Source organism: Choloepus didactylus, chromosome 11 (genome assembly GCF_015220235.1).
Source record: "Choloepus didactylus isolate mChoDid1 chromosome 11, mChoDid1.pri, whole genome shotgun sequence".
NCBI lineage: Eukaryota > Metazoa > Chordata > Mammalia > Pilosa > Megalonychidae > Choloepus > Choloepus didactylus.
The window spans coordinates 80,085,951-80,106,859 of NC_051317.1; the positions used below are offsets into that span (position 1 = coordinate 80,085,951).

Sequence of the window (20,909 nt, forward strand, 5' to 3'; positions counted from 1 at the left end):
GAAAATTCATCTAAGTAATCAAAATGGAGTTTGAAAAGATCTACAAATGAAACGACTGAAAAATTTCTATGTATGCTTCACTCTCAAGCTTACCAACATTACCAATTCAATTATGGATACAAAAATGGTTCAAGGGCAACAATATCAAAGCTTAGGACTGAGGAAAACTGTCAACACTATCAATCACAAAGTTGACAGTAGTCTTAGCCATTCCTGTCTTTGAAAATCTGTCCTCTAGGTCAATACCTTTATACTTAGTGAATGTTACTGCAATAGATAGCATCTCTTAATAGTGTGTACTTATTTAAGTTTTGATTTTGAGTCTCAAATATTAAACAACTGATTTCTGAAGTTGTTCATTTCATGGAAATCTGGTTATAACTGGGTCAAGAAGGTCTAAACTCTCTAGACTTGAAGAACTGATAGAATATGAGGGAGATAACAGGGAATCACAACACTAAGTTACAGATACTACAGACACAGTCCTTGCCCTCATGGTATATAATGACATTCAAAACATGGATGATACCAAAGAATTTATTGTAAATGTAGTGGCAAATACATTGAGAATAGTCATCATTAAAAAGGAACTAGAAAATTACATGTTTAAAGTATGTGCTTTTTTTCTGCCACCTTTAAGTTATGGCTAGTACCAACATTTTAAGTACTAAAATACTTAATGGGATGCTCCATTTCCACATAATTTCATGATGGTATCTCCACCTTAAAGTACATGACCATGAATATCAGTTTCAATTATTATTCTCTGTTTTTATCAATTCCGTAATGATCTGTAGAATCTTGTCATCTGAGTGGAAGAAAAAAAACAAACCATGAACAGATTCTACCCTGGCAAATTTACTGGTGTATACACATGTAAAAACAGGAATACTTTATTAAAAGATTCTCTTAAATTGGAATATAAGATTAACACCAACAGTATTGACTATAAATATATGATATATAATTTCTTGCCCTACAAACATTATTTTAATTATAGTTCTACTACACCTACTTTGACAGAAAGTTAAGATTTTGCGTATGTTTAGGCTAAGGCCTAGAGAGATAAAGTGATATAAACTGTTACTCCTTTATGAACAATTATTTCCTTAAGATTCCTTTAAGACAAGTTTTGTCACCTCACTCAAATATACTAAAGGCTCTAGTAACTATCCATGGTCTTCAGAGTGTCAGGATTTCCATAGTATTAGCAAGTAAGAAAGAACTGTAATCAGTTTATCCATATTTAGTCCAAAGGAAGAACTGTAATCAGTTTATCCATATTCAGTCCAAAGGAAACAAAGTTCTAACAAAGAAGTGGTCTTAGAGAGGTGTCAATGGGGAAGTGAAAAACATACAACAAAGGAATCAAATACCAATTAATTTGAGAAGGAGAGAGCAAGAGAGGCTGCATTACTTGCTAAGGAGATTTTCTTAACAGCTGCTTCTACTTCTAAACAGTTGCTCTGAAATTGTGACTGCCTAAGAACTTCATAATCACTGTTATGGGTTGAATTGTGTCCCCCAGAAAGATATGTCAAGTCCTAACCGCATCCTTTGAATGTGACCTTATTTGAAATGGTGTCTGAGAAGATGTAATTAGTTAAGATGAGGCCAAACTGGATTGGGATGGACCGTAATCCAAAATAATTTTGTCTTTATAAGAGGGAAATTTGGATACAGAGAACACTATGTGACAACGAAGGCAGAGACAGAAGGGCTGCAGCTGCAAGCCAAGGAACGCCAAGGACTGCCGGCAAACACCAAAAGCTAGGAGGGGCAAGGAAGGATTCTTCCCTACAGGTTTCAGAGGGAGTATGGCACTGCCGAAACCTTGATTTTGGACTTCTACACTTCAGAACTATGAGAGAATAAATTTCTATTGTTTTAAGCCACCTAGTTTGTGGTACTTGTTATGGCAACCCTAGCAAACTTAAGACAATCACCCTTTGTGTAGTAATTATCAGGGCTGCAAGACTGAAATTACACATTTATATTAGACACTTCAGTAAGAGATGCCCTGGGTTTCATTTTTTGCAATAGGAATTCTGATAACTGGGCCTGCCAATCAGGTTTTGGGGACTACGGAGACACTTAAAAAAAAAAAAAAAAGAAAAAAGAAAACAGAGGTCACTTCTGGGAGACAGATCTTTTTAGAACCATAATTTTCAATCTGATGAAGAGTAGAGAATAAAAGAAAGCACAAGAGTAACTTCAGTTACTTCTTTTTCAAAAGCTAGGCATTCTATCACAACTTTCCTTATTGTAAAGTCCAGAAAGAGAGGGTATTAATGTACTTTATCCTCACCCTCCCAAACTATCTGAAGGTAAATTCTACTTTCTCTTTATGGTAAAGGGAAACACTGAAATAATTTTAAAATTAGTTTTGCTTAATTTAAAAGTTGAATTTCAATCTCTTCTTTATATAATTCTTTCTAAGGCTGGACTAAGCCTTAGAGAGTTGTAATGCACAAAACTGCAAAGAAAAGAGTGCACATCTCTTAATATGTGAAAACTTAGTTTAGGTTTCCAACAGTATAGCAAAATTAGCACAATTTAATCCTTATGTACTCACATTCAGTTATACAAATAGACTGTGAGACTTCCGGGTAGTAGTACTAGATCAGTTGTTCCCCAAACTGCCTGATTATGAAAATTAACTGGGGATATTTGTTAAAAATACAATCACATTGACTCCACTGATTAATTCTTAACGTCACTAAAAGCAGAACAACTGAACTTAGGTGCTTACTGATGTGACACAACTGGAAGAATACAGCACCACTCAAAATATTCTTCTAAAAACCTGGATCTAAATGTAACTATTTGTTTGCAGGAAATTCCAGGAACAGGGAACATGTTATAGCATGAGCAAGCAAGCAACCAAATCCTAAATGTGGGAAATTCTACTAGAAAAATAAAGTAATCTATTAAAAATAATAAATTGCATTTTAAAAAAGGGGATGACGTTAGTGGTGGTGGCAAACGTTATAGATTAAAAGAGACTAAAAAATAATATGGTCAGAGGCTTCTCCCATAGAGGAGATACAGTATGCCTGGGATGGGTCTTTGGACCTTGTATTTTTTACAACTGTAAGGATGATTCTGATTATTTGGTGAGCCTGGGAAACACTGTATCAGGCTAACTGGAACTCAGGTGTCCACTGCAGATTTCTATATTTATTTTATACAGACCAATACTTCTGCATTTGTGAGAATGGTACAGAAAACACCCTGGGATAAATCTCACAGAAAGTCCCTCATTCTCATTTTTAAAAATAACTGTATTACCAGTTTACTATGATGCTAGTAAGTAGAAAAGTTTACTATGTTTAGTTTTATGTTTTTTTTTCCCAGTGAAATGGCCAGAAGTTTAGAAGTGAAGTTAGTTTAGAAGAGGAAGGAGGAAATTAAAAGAATCTTAAGTGGATAATTAGCTTGTAAATAACGAACAATGTCTATGAGTTTGATGGGATTCAGCAAAAAATAAATTTATTTAAACACATTTTAATTTCACATGGAATTTAAGACACCCATATGCTATAGTGTAATCCAATGATTAAAATTTCTAGAGTCTGTTTTTAAGCTTGTTATCTTGGAAAGTTTTCCCACATGCTAATATATATACACATATGTATGTCTCTATATATGTATATCTATGTACACATACATACACATGTGTATATGTTACAATAAAATACTTACTTTCAAGGGACATCTTGGGATTTTCAAGCTTTTTTCTTAAGACAGAATCAATGAGAACTCTCAGCTGCTTAAAAATGACAGCTATCTTTACAGGAGCCTGTTGAGAAGAAATGACAAAGTAGACAAAGTTAATCCAGGAGAGCGTGTGTTTAAATAAATCAAAGTTTAAGCATATGTGTTTTATAATCTCCCTTAGCACATCTTGATTTTAATACCAAACATGATGGGGAAGGTATAGGCAAGTTATTTCTGGTAGTTAAACTATGTAGACCGAGTCTCAATTTGCTTACTGAGTACCTATAACTTTGATATTTCTTCCCCAAATAAAGCAACTATTATTCCAATTATTATGTTTGTTTTCTTCTCTTAAACTCGTGGGAGTCAAGACTGTGTTTTTTGGGGAGGGATTTTTTTAAAAAAGTTTTGTTGAAGTGTAATTTACAAACTATAAAATTCACTTGTAAAGTGTACAATTCAATTTTGTTAGTAAATTTTTATAGTTGTGCAACCATCACCACAATGCAGTTTTAGAACATTTCTACAACCCTCAAAATTTCCCTCATGCCTATTTGCCAGAATTGCATATATTTTTAAAGACTGCATTTAAAATTCAGCTTTCCAGTCCTAGACATACAACTATCATGTTATAGCCTTACAAAATGTATTAGAATTGCCTAGTTTAAACTGGTCAATGCTGAATGGGCTATAAGGAAATAGATAAACTTATTTATTGCCAGAAGCATTGGTTGGTCTAATTTTTACAGAGAAGAATCTGACAAATATGTGTAAGAGTATGTGTTAAAAGTTATGAAGATGTTTGTGTGTTCTGATCCAGTAATTCCACTTTTAGGAATCGTCCCTAGTGGAATGCTCGTAGTAGCACTGTTATTTAAAATTATGAAAACTGGAAATGAAGCCAAACATTAATGAAATGGTTAGGAAATTCATACCAAATCAACACAGAATATTATGTGGCCATCAAAAATTGTTTAAAACAGAAATGTGAAAAAAAATATAGGAAATGATGTTCAGTGGGACAGGTTTAAGGTAGGAAATTCTTCTAGATTTTCTCCCATAGGTTCTCAACTAAGGTATTTATCTTCTTATATTATTTATACTTATATGTTTTAAAGAAAACTATTCTTTATTTTACTTTCCCTCCTCTTTTGAATATTAAGAGGAATCCTCTCTTTCTGATATATGTTTCTTTATTCACTAAATATCTACCCATTTTCCATGCTTTATTATTTAAATTTACTTCTTACCATAATGGTTTTTGAAAATCTACCAGACAGGGCAATAAAGCAATACTTCACTATTAGCTCCAAGTTTAAGGATAGGTGTTACAGAATAATTTCATGTAGGAATTCTGATTTACATTTTTATTCAGAGCTGTTACTATATCACAATTTCTTCTAATTTGAAATAGAAGAATAGAGTTATAACAGTCTGTCTTTTCCCACATGGGTCAAAGAACTGCAACAAACCCAGGAAGCCGTTTAGCTAACTCAGCCCTGTAATGGCCTCAGTATATGAACACAACAGTTAAATCCTACCTTTATCCATGAATTTTAGATTCTTAATGTAGATCAGTATAATATCCTAAAGACAGGACAACTGGTGCTCATGTATGTTATAGAGGGTACAACATAGTGAAAAGTGCATGAGTTTGGGGATCAGATAGTCTTAGGTTTGAATTCTGTTCTACCAAAAACAATCCATGTATCTAAGAAATTTATTTGACTTCCTCCTGAGTTTTAGTGCCTTCATCTATAAGAAACAAAACTATAGAAATTATCTAACAATGTTTTCATAGTATTAAATTTAGTAATTAATATAAAGAAAGTATTGAAGCACCCAACATATGGTAAATTATAACTGTTATTGATAATAAACACAATTTGTAATAGCAATATAATTTGTTTTTTAACTTTAACTGATTTAAAATCGCATAGCCAATATAAAATCAGGTATTTTACTTTAAATCAAATCATAGGAAGCAATTATGCAAACCCAGTAAAATTTGTAAAAATCTATCTCAGTGGCACTGAACGTAGAAAATTTTTATGTAATAAAAAAAAAGTCAGTGGTACTGTGCACCTGAAAATAGATCCAGCCATCAACAGAAAGAAGACGCTCCCGGTGTTGAACTTCTATATCACCACCAAAAAGTAAAACTGGAAAAGGGGTTATTAGGGTAGTTTCCCTTAAATACACTCTGGCATACCTTACCTGCATAGGAAGAAAGGGGGGAAAAACAACTTCATAGCTTAAAAATATAAAAAATTCATTTATCTGTTTCATGTATTTTTCTATAATTTGCTACTAAATGTTTTAAATCATAAGTTTTTGTAAAGCTACATATTTTTATTCTTTTATATGCATAATTTTCCAATTTTATAATATTCACTACCACTATTCATGCATTTACTATTAAAAGTATAAATATAGTATTGTACAACACAAACAGTAAACTTTATTGTAAATGATGGACTACAGTTAATACAATTATAAAAATGTTCCTTCATGAATTGTAACAAATGTACCACACTAATGCAAGGTGTTAATAATAGGGTGGTAATATGGGAACTCTGTATTTTAGGCCTGATTTTTCTGTAATCCTACAGCTTCTCTAGTTAAAAAAGAACAAACATGGGGAAAAAGGAATTTCAAACATTAATCACAAGGCTGAATTATATACCTTATTGAACATAACTGAAGCTGTGTACAGGCAGTTTTATAATGCTGTTAATTAATGCTAAAATAAAATTATGATTGAAGTTCAAAGTTTTTGGTTTCTAGATCAATGTTCAGCTATGGCCACAAATATCAGTCAGTAATTTCTCATGTTTTATAGTTAAGTTTGATGAATACTGGGAGTTATTCAAGCCAGTCCTTGTTTATGGATCCTTGTTACTTTAAAGCTCAAGAAACATAATAGAGGCACTCTTTTAGTAAAGAGAGTTAAGAAATATGTTCCAAAATGACATGCTCCCTTTTCTTCTCATTCTGTATTAAAAATGGGTGAATATAAGTAAGATAGATAAAAGTTGTAAATATACAGAAGTGAAAATACCATTTTAACCTTTACTATAAGTTTACAAACTAGGAAAATGGGGTGGCAATGCAGCTATGATTCAAAAAGTTGACTGCTTTCATTGTAATCTATAAGTATTTGCTATTAAATTATCTTAGGTGATATTGTTATTTAAGCTGTTGCCATAACATACATAGTTCTACTACTCCATCTAATATTCCCCTTATTTATAAATAGCACATACAACATGTCTTTTTTTCCCTTTTGAAGCAGGCATCTTTTAGTGAAATACTCAGGTAACTGATATGTTATTAAACATTTATTTGCTATAATTGTCTTTATTCCTAGTAGAAAAGATGATGATGATCAGAGTAGAAACTTCACTATTTCTCTTTCATGTAAAGAAAGAGAAATAAGCTTTTCTTGTTGTACTGGGGCCTGAATCCCATAAAAGGCACATTCAGGTCCTAACCCCTGGTTCTGTGGGTGTGAACTCATTTGTAAACAGGACCTTTGAAGCTATTATTAGTTAAGGTGTGCCCAAACTGAATGCTGGTGGGCCCAATCCAATGTGGCTAGTCCATATAAGCAAAGGAGATGGGACACAAAAAGAAGCCATGGGAACAGCAAGAAGCTGAAAGTCAAGGAACCTGGAAGAGAAAGGAGATAGCATTACCATGTGCAGTGCCATGCGACAGAAAAGCCAAGGACCAAGGATCACAGGCAGCCAGCTCCAGAATGTCAGAGTCTTTGTGGAGAAAGTATCACCTTGCTGATGCCTTGATTTGGACTTCTCCTAGCCTCAAAACCATAAGCCAATAAATTCCTGTTGTTTAAGCCATCCCATTGTGTAGTATTTGTTTTAGTAGCCCAAGAAATTAAAATAGGTTATTTGAGAAACCATGTAGTTATTGACTTCAAATATGAACAAAAAGAATAGCTCGGTCTGAGAACCAAATGTAAAACATGTTGGGGCATTCTAACCTGAATTATGAATGACGTCTACAATATGCTCTGCATTTTGGAATTTGAAATGAGCACTTTACCTTTTCCTGATATAAGAGCCATCCATAAGTTTGCAAATCCCGATTTACTGAGGAGGGATGTACTTGTGCTTTTCCTTGCGCCGTGTCTACAGCACAAGCCAATTTTTCTGTAACATCTACTGATTTTGTATAGTTTATCTTCCCCACGTTGTCATACAGTCCAGCAGCCAGTACAGCTTTAAGAAGCGCAATTTCTTGGAAAGAGAGGGTCTGTGAGGCTCTGTTTCGTTCCCAGCCATTAGAAGTTGTGGATGATGAAAATCCTGCTGCCTTCACCAACTTTATTAACTCTTGTTTTACATCCTATATTGGTTTTTATGTTAAAAAGAGACAAAACCATAATTGATTAAAGTCAGAAACTGCCAAATAAGTTTGTATTTTATGTTACTGTTTCCTGTAAGAATTGGCAAGGTGCTTAATTATTATTTAGTTAACTATGGCCTAAGTTAAATTAGAGAGGGGGAAAGTTACAGATTCAACAGTCAGGCCGTACCCCGCTGCCCATCCCAAGATTTTAGATGTTAAAAAATATAAGAATGTCTAATATGAGGGAACAATAAAAATGTGCCTGAATATATTTTTATTCACCAAATCTACTTCAATAGCAGCCCTCCTTTCTTTTGACATTTTTACTCTAATGAAAACAGTAACTGAGAGAACAGTGAGGAAGAATTACAGAGGAATCTTGATCCTACACTGTGACTATCTTTACCTCTGAGAATTTCACCTTGACAAAATTCATTTATGGTAACTTCATTTAATCTAAAGTTATAGCCTAAAATCTTTTTCTACCTTTAGAAATGCCAGTTGACTAAAATACTACAGAAACGATGTAGTATTTACTTGGATGTAGTTAATCCAAGTAAACAGGATACAAGTGATTAAAAGGTGATATTTACATTTAGGATAACATTTAGGTTGTAGGGACTCTGAAATTCCAGGGGAGGAAAGATCAAACAGAAAGTTGTTGTAATACCACAGGGTTGGTGAGAACATCTAAAACTTTGCCTAGGGAAGGTGAAGAAAAGGCTCATAGAAGGGGGTTGGAGGAACTTTGAGGGTTGCAAGGGAGTAGAAAGGACAAGGTTATTGTTGATGAGCTTTCTATATCTTGAATCCCAGTTAGTTGGCCCAGATATAGCTATTTCTTTAGCCCTTTATCTGCGTTGAGAAGTACAAAGTTCATTCCATTTAAAGAAGTTCGTGTTGTCATCCCAGCAGTTATTTTAAATCATAAAAAGTAGTGAGTCAAATTATATGGGAAAAGTACCTTTTAACCTCTTCAAATATGAGTACAGAATAGGGGAATTATGTGAGCAATATACTCAGTTTATTAACTGAATATTTTTATAGCATGTCCAGCACTAAACATGATTTCCTATTAAATAAATACCAATAAACATACTACACACCAAAAACAAAGATTGTATTTGTGGATGAACCCTACCTTTTACAACCATTAATCTTTACATTTTATCATTTCTACTTCCTCTCCTCTCAGAAATAATTCTGGTATTGACCTGTAATCAAAATCTGAGTGATGAGCCAAGTCACCAGGTTTCCCCTCCTAAGAGAATCTTAATAAACTTGGCCACAGTCAGCCACAGGGTAGGATGTCCTGGATGCCTTTTTATAACTAGGTCATACCAATGCAACTAAGTAACTAGTTAATATTTAGGAAAATATAAAAATATCATTAAAAGGAACCAAGGTTCTTTGGAAAAATGACTGATTTCAAGTGTGGAGCATAAAATGTACAAGATAAAACCTGAACATCTTGTCATACCAAAAGCAAGGACGCTATCAAAGACTACTGGAGTTATACAAAAAGGACCCAGGAACCAGCTTGAAGGAGTTCCTACTGGCCAAACGGGACAATTTGAGTAACAAAAAATTAACATCCACAGTGGGTTGAAACACATCAAATATATTTAAATAAAAAAATTCATAATGATTTCATAATGATTACTTACAAAGATGCTAGGGAACCAACACATTCTGAAAACTTTAAATAAAGGGAAAGAATCAAGCATTTATTTAAACTATACCTCAGGATGACCAAATATCAATAAGGGAAAAGTTCTTTATAAAAGGATTCTAACTAACAAATAGAATTAGAATATCGTTATTCTATGAATGAAACAATGAATCTGGGTGTTATCAATGGCTGCTAAGATTTTTACATAAAAAGCTGATGGGAATTGTTATAATGGATTAATCTGGCTGACCACATTGGTGTATCTTACAAAACGAGACAACTCCATAAAAGAAAGAAAGAGTTAAAGAGAGAAAGAAAAAGAAAAGCCCCCAAAAATGAACCCGAGAGAAATCAAAGAAGATATAAACAAATGGAGAGAAATTCCATGTTCAAGACTACAAAGACTCACAGTTGTTAAGATGTCAGTTACTCCCAATGTGATCTACAGATTCAATGAAATTCCATTTAAATCCCATTAAGTTACTCTGTGGATATCGACAAACTGATTCTAAAGTTCATATGGAAAGGCAAAAGACCCAGAACAGCCAACAAAATATTGAAGAAGAACAAAGAAGAAGAACAAAGTTAGAGGACTAACACTACCCAACTTTAAGACTTACTACAGTAACCAAGACACTGGTACTGGCAAAAGAATAAACAGAGCAATGGGGCAAAATAGCCCATAAATTGACCCACACCAACACAGTCAAGTAATCTTTGTCAAAGGAGCAAAGGCAGTTCAATGGAAGATAGTCTTTTCAACAAATGGTGCTAGAACAAGTGAAGTGCACATCCAAATGCAAAAAAATGAATCTAGACACTGACATTACACTTTACACAAAAATTAACTCAAAAAGGATCATAGACTTAAATGTAAAACTTCCAGAAGATAATATAGGAGAAAACCTAGGGGACCTGAGGTCTGGCAATGAGTGTTTACATAGAATACCAAAAGCATGATCCATAAAAGAAATAAATGATTAGTTGGACCTCATTAAAATGAGAAACTTCTGCTCTGCAAAAGACACTGTTTAGGGAATGAAAAGACAAGCCACAGAGGGGGAGAAAATATTTGCAAAACACATACTTGATTAAGGGCTTGTATCTACAATATGTAAAGAACTCTTAAAACTCAAAAATAAAAAAAACCAAACAATCTAATTAAAAAGTAGGCAAAATCTGTTGCTCAGTTGTGGCCCTCTCTCTCTAGCTAAGCCAACCTGAAAGGTGAAATCACTGCCCTCCCCACTATGTGGGATCAGACACCCAGGGGAGTGACTCTCCCTGGCAACGTGAAATATGACTCCCAGAGAGGAATGTAGACCCGGCATCGTGGGATGAAGAACATCTTCTTGACCAAAAAGGGGATGTGAAAGAAAATGAAATAAGCTTCAGGGGCAGAGAGATTCCAAAAGGAGCCGAGAGGTCACTCTGATGGGCACTCTTACGCACAATATTGACAACCCTTTTTAGATTCTAATGAATTAAGGTAGCTGGCGGTAGATACCTGAAACTATCAAACTACAACCCAGAACCCATGAATCTTGAAGACAACTGTATAAAAATGTAGCTTATGAGGGGTGACAATGGGATTGGGAAAGCCATAAGGACCACACTCCCCTTTGTCTAGTTTGCAGATGGATGAGTAGAAAAATGGGGGAAGGAAACAAACAACAAAGAAAGGCACCCAGTGTTCTTTTTTACTTTAATTGCTCTTTTTTACTTTAATTATTATTCTGGTTATTCTTGTGTTTGTGATAATGAAGGTGTCAGGGATTGATTTTGGTGATGAATGTACAACTATGTAATGGTACTGTGAACAACTGAATGTACGATTTGTTTTGTATGACTGCATGGTATGTGAATACATCTCAATAAAATGAATATATAAAAAAAAAAGTAGGCAAAAGATCTAAACAGAGACCTCACCAAAGAAGATATACAGACGGCAAATAAGCAAATGAAAAGATGTTCAACAGCATATTTCCTTAGGGAATTGCAAATTCAAACAACAAGGAGATACCACTATATCCTTATTAGAATGTCTATTGACAATACCAAATGCTAGTGAGGATATGGAGTGACAAGAACTCTCATTCATTGCTGGCAGGAATTCAAAATGGTACAGTCATTTTGGAATACAGTTTGGCAGTTTCTTACAAAGCTAAATGTAGGCTTATCAAACAATCCAGCAATCACGCTCTTAGGTATTTACCCAAATGAGTTGAAAATTTATGTCCACACAAAAACCTGAACACTGATGTTTACAGCAACTTTACTCATGATTGCCCAAACTTGGAAATAACTAAGGTGTCTTTCAATAGGTGAATGGATAAACAAACTGTTTTATATCCATACAATAGAGTATTATTCAGCAACAGAAAGAAATGAACTATAAAGCAATGAAAAGACATGGAGGAACCTTAAATGCATACTGCTAAGTGAAAGAAGCCAGTCTGAAAAGCCAGTATACTATATGATTCCAACTACATAACATTATGGAAAAGGCAAAACTGTAGAGATAGCAAAAAGATAAGTCATTGCTAGGGGTTCAGGTGAAGTGGGTAGGGTGGGGAGAATGAATAGGTGGAGCATAGGAAATTTATAGGGCAACAAAATTATTCTGGATTATACTGTAATGGTGGATACATGGCATTATATATTTGTCAAAATCCTAGAACTGTACAACACAAAGTGAACCCTGATGTACACTATGAACTTTAGTTACTAATAATGTATCAAGATTGGTTCATCAATTCTAACAGATGTTCCACATGAATGCAAGATGTTAATAATAGGGGAAACTGTACAGGGGGAGAGGGAGTACATGAGATCTCTCTATTTCTGCTGAATTTTTCTGTACACCTAAAACTCTAAAAAACAAAATCTATTAAAAAAAAAAAAAGACCTGAATTGTCTTAAAGCTCTGGATAAAACTACCAACTTATGGGAAAAGCAGTGGACAGAGTAACATGTTTAATACAACAAGACATAATCAGCCATATCCAGAATGTAGGAAACTCTACAGGACAATTTACCTAGTTTCTTCAAAAGATAAATAGCAAATAGAAAAAAAAATAAGAGACAGGTACTATAGATTAAAAAGCGATCTAAAAGACATAGCAACCAAATTCAATATGTGGAGGTTGTTTGGATACTGACTTGAGCAAACTGGCTGTTAAAAAAACATTTATGAGGTAGTTGGATTTTTGAATACTGACTGTATTTGATGACATTTAGGAGTTCTTTTATTTTTAAGTGTGATAATGTTAAAGAAAAAAAGGAGTCCTTATTTCAGAGATACATAACGATCTGATGCTTGGTATTCGCTTCAAAATAATGTAGAGGGCAGAGAATAGAATAAGGGGAATAGTGTTGATAATTATATGAGTGGGTAATGGGTACTTGGGGATTCATTATAATATTCTCTCTATATTTGTGTATGTTTGAAATTTTCCATAATAATTAAAGAAAAATAACAACTGATATTCAGAGTGAGATGAACTATAAATTATTCTCCTTCAACTTTTTTTTTTTAATAATGAGTAACTGAGACCTAAAAACATTAATTAACCTAAGCTATTAGGTAGACAGTTATCCTAATTTTCAAGCTAGTGATGACGGACATTGCCTCCTTTTTATCATTTCTGGAATATATTATGATTGTTGAATACTAGTTTTAATTACTGTGTAATATACATAGGTTACTTGCTGGGAGAAATAACAAAACACAAAATTACAAATTCATTAATTCAGCAAATGTTTATCAAACCCTTCCTATGTGTCAAGCACTATTCTAGGCATTCCTTTCTCCACAATAAACCCATCAGTTAACCATATAACTCTGAATCAGAGTTGTATTAAGACCTACCTCTAAGGTTAACAGTGAGGTTCTATTAAGAAAGTTCCTCCGGCAATACACCACTTCAGAACGATAGCCTCCTTCTTGCTGTGCTTTCTTCCACCTAGATAAATAAAATGACCAAAGTTCAACATATTTTCTTTCCAAAGCCTCTTTTACAGAGGTACTAACCAAAGTAAGGTTTAATTAGATTATAAATCATTTAAAAAGTGGAGGGATCTACCAATTGTGTATAAGAATTTCAATAAAAATACAGGTTTTTTTTCTATTTATGTACAGCAGTAAATTGTTACTTCAAATACAAGTAAAACAGTATAAGGTACATAGTTCTTATGTTTTAGGAGGAATTATAAAAATATGAATCTCTAAAATAAGTAACTGTATCTTGACAGAAAATAACTAAAAATAAATTTAAATCTTAGATGTACACTTAATGAAAATCAAAGATAGCTTTTAAAAAGTAAATAATCTCAGGCCATTGGCTTATTGAGAACAGCAATATTATTTCTTTACCCTAGATATGCATTGTAGATTGTCAGGTGGTCTGAATCTGCCATAGCCAAAGCTGATTTTGCAAGATCTGCTTCATCTTTTCGACCAATTGGTGTGGTGAAAGGAGACTTCTCTGTCATAACTGCAGCTAGTGTTGCCTATCCATAAATAACCAACAATTATCATTAACGAGGTATATATTGAAAGCTGATTTCAAAAAAAGCAAATTATAAAACAATCAAATTATAAATTGCATGTTTCTTCTGTTCAACACATTTAGTATGTTCTGAAATAGTCAACTTGTATTTTCACTTTAAGCAGTTACTTTTAGTTTGGAATTTTTTTTATGTATCACTTTAATATCATTTATGAGGTAAGGAAACTCAACATCACCAGAACTTTTACAGTCTGTCAAAGTTAGAGGCAAATCCCAGAATCACAGTTCAGATATTTGACCCCTAGCCTGCTGAACTTCCATTTCCTGCAATGCTTTCTAAAAATAATTTGGACAACGTAACAATTTATTAGCTGTTATTATTGTAGCTTTTTCAGGTAACTATCATGGCAGATGAATCTCTTCTTAGAAAAGATATGCTCGTACAAAAGAGTATATTGTTTGTATTTGGCACAATTGTGGTGACTAATATCAGAGAAAAAAAGAGACTACAGCAAGTCACACTCTAGCTATTCTGATTTTAAACAGCCTTGATTTGTAGTCCCAGGAAAGGCCACAGCTTGATAAGGTTGGAAAGCTAGACTGGCCTAACAGGTATACGTGCACAGAAATTCAGAGAGATAAACAGAATGTGTAAATTCTGAGATACTCTGAGAAAAGAGAACTGTTAGCAGTTGTTGGCTCAGAGAGATATCCCAGAAAAATGGAAGGAGGAGTTTTTGATTCCACATCTAGAAGTCTGAGGTGTTCAAAGCTTCCTAAGAATCATCTACTACATATCCAAATATACAAACATATCAATTGAGTTGCTGGATAGCAAAAGTCTAGACAAGCCATACTCACCCACAATGTACTACCTGCATTACATTTAAATAGATGTATTTGAGAATATATTTTCAGGTATGTAAATATAAAAAGTTAAATATTACATTAAAAATTCTTATCAAGTATTCAGGTCCCTGGGTTTTAATGTTAGTCTAGTCCAGACAGTCTTTTTGGGTAAAATAAATAAATAAATGAATAAAAGTCAAAAATTGTTTCCAAATTCAGTAATTCCCCACCTAAAATGATATTTAAATGAAGCAGCAGCAGCAGCATCTGACTTACCACTGGGTCAAGGCAGCCAAATATGGCACCAAAAATAAGCATCTTGCCAATCTTGACATTCACAGGCAAAACTGCAAGGTGTTGGCCCAATGGAGTCAGTTTAGGTTCACTTAGTTCACAAGCTCCGATTTTTCGGAGTAAATTCATTGCATTGCTGATCACTTGAAGCTGAGGAGGATCTAAGGCTTTTGAGAGAAAATCTTCAGGAGAACCAAGATTACATTTCTGTAAGATTGAAAAGGAGTGATACATTGGTTTGTTAACAAAAAGAATTATCACTGCCATAAAAAGATGGTCAAATTGGAACTAAATTTGAATTTAATAAATTTTGAGTCAAGAGGGTAAAGGGGTAAGCACAGCTATCATTCATTTTCTTATAATTGGAGTGAAAGCGTCTGTGTCTGTGTTGTGTGCTGGGGGTGGGGTGAGGACTGGAGTACAAGGATGAGATCTTAAAGTCTTCATTTTAGTTTCTTTCTGCATTCTCGATTTTGAGAGTCAAAAATCTAAAAACTGAAGGAGAGATTAGATCTTTCATTATAGGAAGCCCTTGGGCTAGGTTAAGATTCAGCTCTGTCAGCATTTTAGGCCAGAAAATTCTCTCTTGAAGGAAGATGTCATATGCATTGTAGTATGTTCAGCAGCATCCTTGGCTGCTACTGATACCAATAGCAGTCTCCTAGTTATAATAGCCAAAAATGTCTCCAGACATTGCCAAATGCCCCTGGTGGGCAAAAACACCCCCAGCTGTTCTCAGTTATGAAGTTGTATTTTAATCTGCAAAGTGTGAGTGTTTGGCAGAATCAAAGCACAGTGGGTTTACTTATAAAAACAGTGGCCACATATAAAGAACAGTGAACGTACTTGAAAATCTAGAGCAGTATAAAGTAAGATAATTTTAGGTCTTTATTTTTTTCTTAGAAAGGGAGTGAAGAATAAAAAACTCAGATCTGAGTTCCCTGGGAGGATTACCATAATATGAAGACATAATTCCTCCAAAGGTACGCGCAAGATTTCAGGAACAGAATAGTCCATAAAACCTTCAAATCTGAAAACAAAACAAAACAAACAAAACAAAAAGCAACTAAATACATATTATCAAAATATTTCACAGTTCAAATTATGAGTGTTTTAAGTTTCTAGTGATATTGCCATACCTTTCTCTTGTGTACATTCGGAAGCAGAAGCCATCTCTGACCCGCCCAGCTCTTCCCTGGCGCTGCAGAGCACTAGCTTTACTGACAAACGTCTCAACCAAAGAACTCATCTGACTGCTTTCATGGTACCTACAGAAATATTTTAGGGGAGAATATGAAAATAACTGACTTAAATAAAAATCTAAAATGCTGGAAATATTTGACTCTTAAAATTAAATTGAATGTAGGCTAAAAAAAAAGTACATTATTACTGTAGACCAACATTTCCTAAACAATCTTCCATAGTCAAATAATTTAGCAAATACCGCATGCTAAATCTCTTCACATTATCCAATTAAAAGCTCCAAGAATCCTATAAGAAATAAACCTACTTAACTCACCATTTCCTAAACTAATCTAACCCAGAAACTTTTGTGATTTTGGTGGAATACCTATTAATTATGCAACAAGAATTCTTTGAACTAGCTTGAGAAATGCTACTGTGAGCATTACAACTCAATGCACCTTTCAAGAAATACAGGTGGATCCTGAAAATGCTTCCTCTAAAGGTAAAGTTCAAAGAATTGAGGGTTTATTATTTTCTATTGAACAGTCACACTCTTTTCCAAATATTGCCATAGTTTCCCAATATTAGGGGATTGTATATGGATTATAATACATTACTAACCCATATATAATCCCCCTTATATTAGGAAACTTATGTGGTCCCTTTTTATGCAATTTAAGCATTAAAAGTGGCAAGCATGTATAAAGTAGTAATCTTTTTGTTGAAGATTCAGTTAAATTCACCTATTATTTACCAGTTCTTATAGTAGGTACTATCAATTATGAAATTTTCATTTTCTCTATTTACATATGAGGAAACTGATATTCTTGAGATTACAGAATAGATATTTAAATCTAAGTCTGACCTCAAAACCCATGCTCTTTTTCTATAATAACACAAATAATGTTTTGTTAAATAATCTACTTGTTTTGTTTTTTTTATTGATGTGTTCTTTTATTGAAATAAATTTAGTGAAATTTTCCTCAGAAGTCACTTTTCTAAAAGTAGGAATATACCAGCATTACCTGTGGTAAAAGCCATAACATGAAATTCTAACATTTAACTCACAGACATTTTAAAGTTTCCTACAGTTTCTCCAAAGCTTTTTGCTTTGGACAGGATTATGATATTTTGGGATTTTCCTATATGATTCTGTTATTTCACCTGGGAATTTAAGAGCTCCAAACCCTTTTAGGTTAAAAATGGTTTTGATTTGGAAAATTCAAACTTACTTATTTTCTTTTGTTCTTCCAGTATCAATCACAAACACAACATCTGGAATAGTAATACCCGTCTCTGCAATATTTGTTGCTAAAACAATCTGAAAATAAATAAAAAGTCAAAACATTTAGATAACTTTCAGCAATGTCACCACTTAAACTTCTTTAGATAGTTTGAGAAAATGAATTTTAAAAAGAATATTTTCAATTTTACTTACAAAAATTCACAATTTATTGTGTAATTTTAATGAACCCCATTTCAGTCAGTTCAGCTTACCAATTATCTAAAGTTACAGATTTATATTCCAACAAAAAAACCCTTCTCCTAATTCTAGTCAGTCACCTTAAAAATGATATAAGTAGAATAGAAAACTGGGTCAGAGAATGGAGGCAACCCTTCACAACTGTTGGGAGAAAGTAGCACATCAAACAGTGAGAAGAACCAGGTGCTATCGTGGCTTTGCTACCTATTAGCTTCGTAACTTCGGCACGTCACTTGACCTTTCTGGGCCTCAGTTACCTCCACTGTAAATTAGGAGGTAGAAATAAATGATTTCTTAGTTCTAAAATTCTTAATGGTGATGTCTGAATAGTCCAATCTTCTGCATTATTTTTTCTGTTGTGTCCTGGCAGGTAAAACATTTAAGAGGTTCTAGGTCAAATTCAATATGCAGTACTTTATCTTAACTGCATATTTCAATATTGAATGCTTTCTTTTCTTATGCATTAATCCTAGGAAGTAGAACCCAGATTAGTAAACACTGGATAGGGTCTAAGAGATCATTTTACTTCAGGAGCTTTCAAATTTTTGTTGTTGTTGTTAAGAGGTGGAACTTTTTTTCATACAAAAATCTCAGCAGGAAGTTAACATGTTACAGATCAGAACACAGCCCCAGAACCCCTGGAGTTCCTCAGAGTACAGTTAGAAAACCATGAGTTTACTGCAACCCCTATTAGAGGTGAGAAAATGACTGCCAAAGGCCACAAAGATGGCAAATGCTTAAGGATGAGAACCCAGGCCTCCTACATACAGTCTAGGCTTTTTTCTGGGACTTCTGTGCTCTCCACAGTTCCTACATTAGGCTCTTTTTTCTTCTTCTGAGAGAGGGTCCAAGATCTGAGAAACTCACTTTGCCAACCATCTCTTTGTTCAGAATTCTGAACAGAGAAGATAACAAAAATACTGAGATATTTCCTTAACCTATGGTCTATGTATTGCAAAAATAATCAGGGATGAATACCCTAGAGAACAACAATCCATTCTTCTAGGATTCGAATAGCTCCCAACATCCATGATATCTTCCTTGGGAAAAGTATTGTTTTTTTTTTCACAAGCAACATTCATGCCTTAATTTTCAACTACCAATTCCTTAAAAAGTCTTGTCCCTTTAATAGCACATAATATAAATATTCAAATATATTGGTTCACTTCTGATTATGTTAAGCTGCAGAGCACCACATGGAATCCACCAGGCACTATCACGCACTTAATATTAATAACCTGCTTTGAGATAATCAAATTATAAGAAAAAGTCACAATTCTTTTTTCTCAGGTGGATCACACATAAATTTGCTGTACTGAATTTTACCTTCCTGACTCCTGGAGGAGGAAGTGTGAATGCTGCAGCTTGATCTTGAGTTGAAAGAATAGAATGCAGAGCTATCACTTTATATCTGAAAGTTAAAATCATAGTTCTTAGCAAGAGTTTCTCTTTAGAAGACACTGCAAAGAATAACAAAATTTATTTGCAAATAGGAAGCAACTCAAAATTTTTTATTATGAAAAATTTTTTATAATGGAATATAGTTTAAAAAATTAAAAAAATATTCTGATGTCAAAGTGATAACCATGATAGCAATATCAAAACAGATATAATAAACAGAAATTCAGTATGTATGAATGATAAATTGCATCCTTGGGGTGGGGAACCACAGGGTTCCCTCTGTTTAATCATATTAAGAAAATAAAGCAAATGCAGAAATAGTATCTAAAAACTCTGAGTAGATAAAATGCTATAATAAAAATGTTAAAACAAAAATAAATACTTGGTTCACCATGGCCAATTTTAACTAAAGGTAAAAAGTGTTCCAAAACTCTAATCAAGAATTTTAATGTAACAAATGTTTTTCTATTTTAAAATCACAGTGAATATAATAAAGATGTGTAATTACCGTTCAGAATAAAATCTTCTGTCAGTTGACAGGAAATCATACAGTTGTTGAATATGAGCAAGGCCTGGTAAAAAGATCAATACTGCTCCTTCAATATTTCTAAATTGGGGACTTCTATCTGAAATTTAAAAAAATAATACAATATTCAAAATAAGAAGGCTAGAGAACAGCATATAAAGTATCGATAGAACATCTCCAATTAGAAGAAAAGTTTTATCAAAATAAATAAAGAGACATTTTAGGAATAGAAATATACCTAAATATGCAAGAAGTTCCAAAATGAGATCCAGGTTGATTTTATGGGGATTCATGTAAAGAATAGCATGCTGAGTGCGGTTGCTATACTTCTGGTAAAATGGATTTAAATCAGCACTTCCTCCAGTCTGAACTGGGATATATTCCTAAAAGAAATACAACCAGAGAAAGCAGAACAAAAATATTAGGCATTTTTATAAGATGAAGAAGGAAAAAGGAGATATTTGTATTCATTCAAATCTATTTTTCTATTGTCACCGTAATCACTTATGTTAAAATTTAGCAGTGGAAAAAGTATCATAAAGTTTTACGTCTCTCCTATAATTTAATTCCAAAGTTTTACGTCTCTCCTATAATTTAATTCCATTCAGCTTTTCAGTATAGCGAAAGACTTTTAAACTTGGGATATACATATTAAATTAAAGAAGAATTGAAGAAAAACATAATCACCAATACATCAATCTGTGGTAACTGAAAAGCAGCCAGGCCAAGAGAGGGCATAATAACTTTAATAAGTAGTTTATACCTGCCTCATTCTTTCTAGATTCTACTTTGGCACTGGGTTCCAATCATCTCTTTTCTTAAATACCTGTAATTTTCTTTTTTTAGTTTCTAAACTAAATTTTCTTTAGTTTCTGGAGTTCTAGAGAAAATTTT

General features: G+C 33.5%; 1 protein-coding gene across 1 annotated transcript in view; it reads right to left on the reverse strand.

Annotated features, from left to right (window-relative positions):
- Positions 1–502: 502 nt before the first annotated feature.
- The window catches only part of DHX29 (DExH-box helicase 29), a 70,705-nt gene continuing 50,298 nt past the window's right edge, over positions 503–20,909 (reverse strand). The window contains exons 15-27 of the mRNA XM_037798847.1: positions 20,254–20,398; positions 19,998–20,115; positions 19,415–19,499; positions 17,838–17,926; positions 16,560–16,688; positions 16,375–16,450; positions 15,403–15,627; positions 14,142–14,278; positions 13,638–13,731; positions 7,789–8,091; positions 5,806–5,937; positions 3,706–3,802; positions 503–808 (exon numbers count right to left, since the gene is read on the reverse strand). Coding sequence (XP_037654775.1) covers positions 753–808; positions 3,706–3,802; positions 5,806–5,937; positions 7,789–8,091; positions 13,638–13,731; positions 14,142–14,278; positions 15,403–15,627; positions 16,375–16,450; positions 16,560–16,688; positions 17,838–17,926; positions 19,415–19,499; positions 19,998–20,115; positions 20,254–20,398 — 1,686 coding nt within the window. The 3' untranslated portion in view covers positions 503–752. The remainder of the gene's footprint in view (positions 809–3,705; positions 3,803–5,805; positions 5,938–7,788; positions 8,092–13,637; positions 13,732–14,141; positions 14,279–15,402; positions 15,628–16,374; positions 16,451–16,559; positions 16,689–17,837; positions 17,927–19,414; positions 19,500–19,997; positions 20,116–20,253; positions 20,399–20,909) is intronic.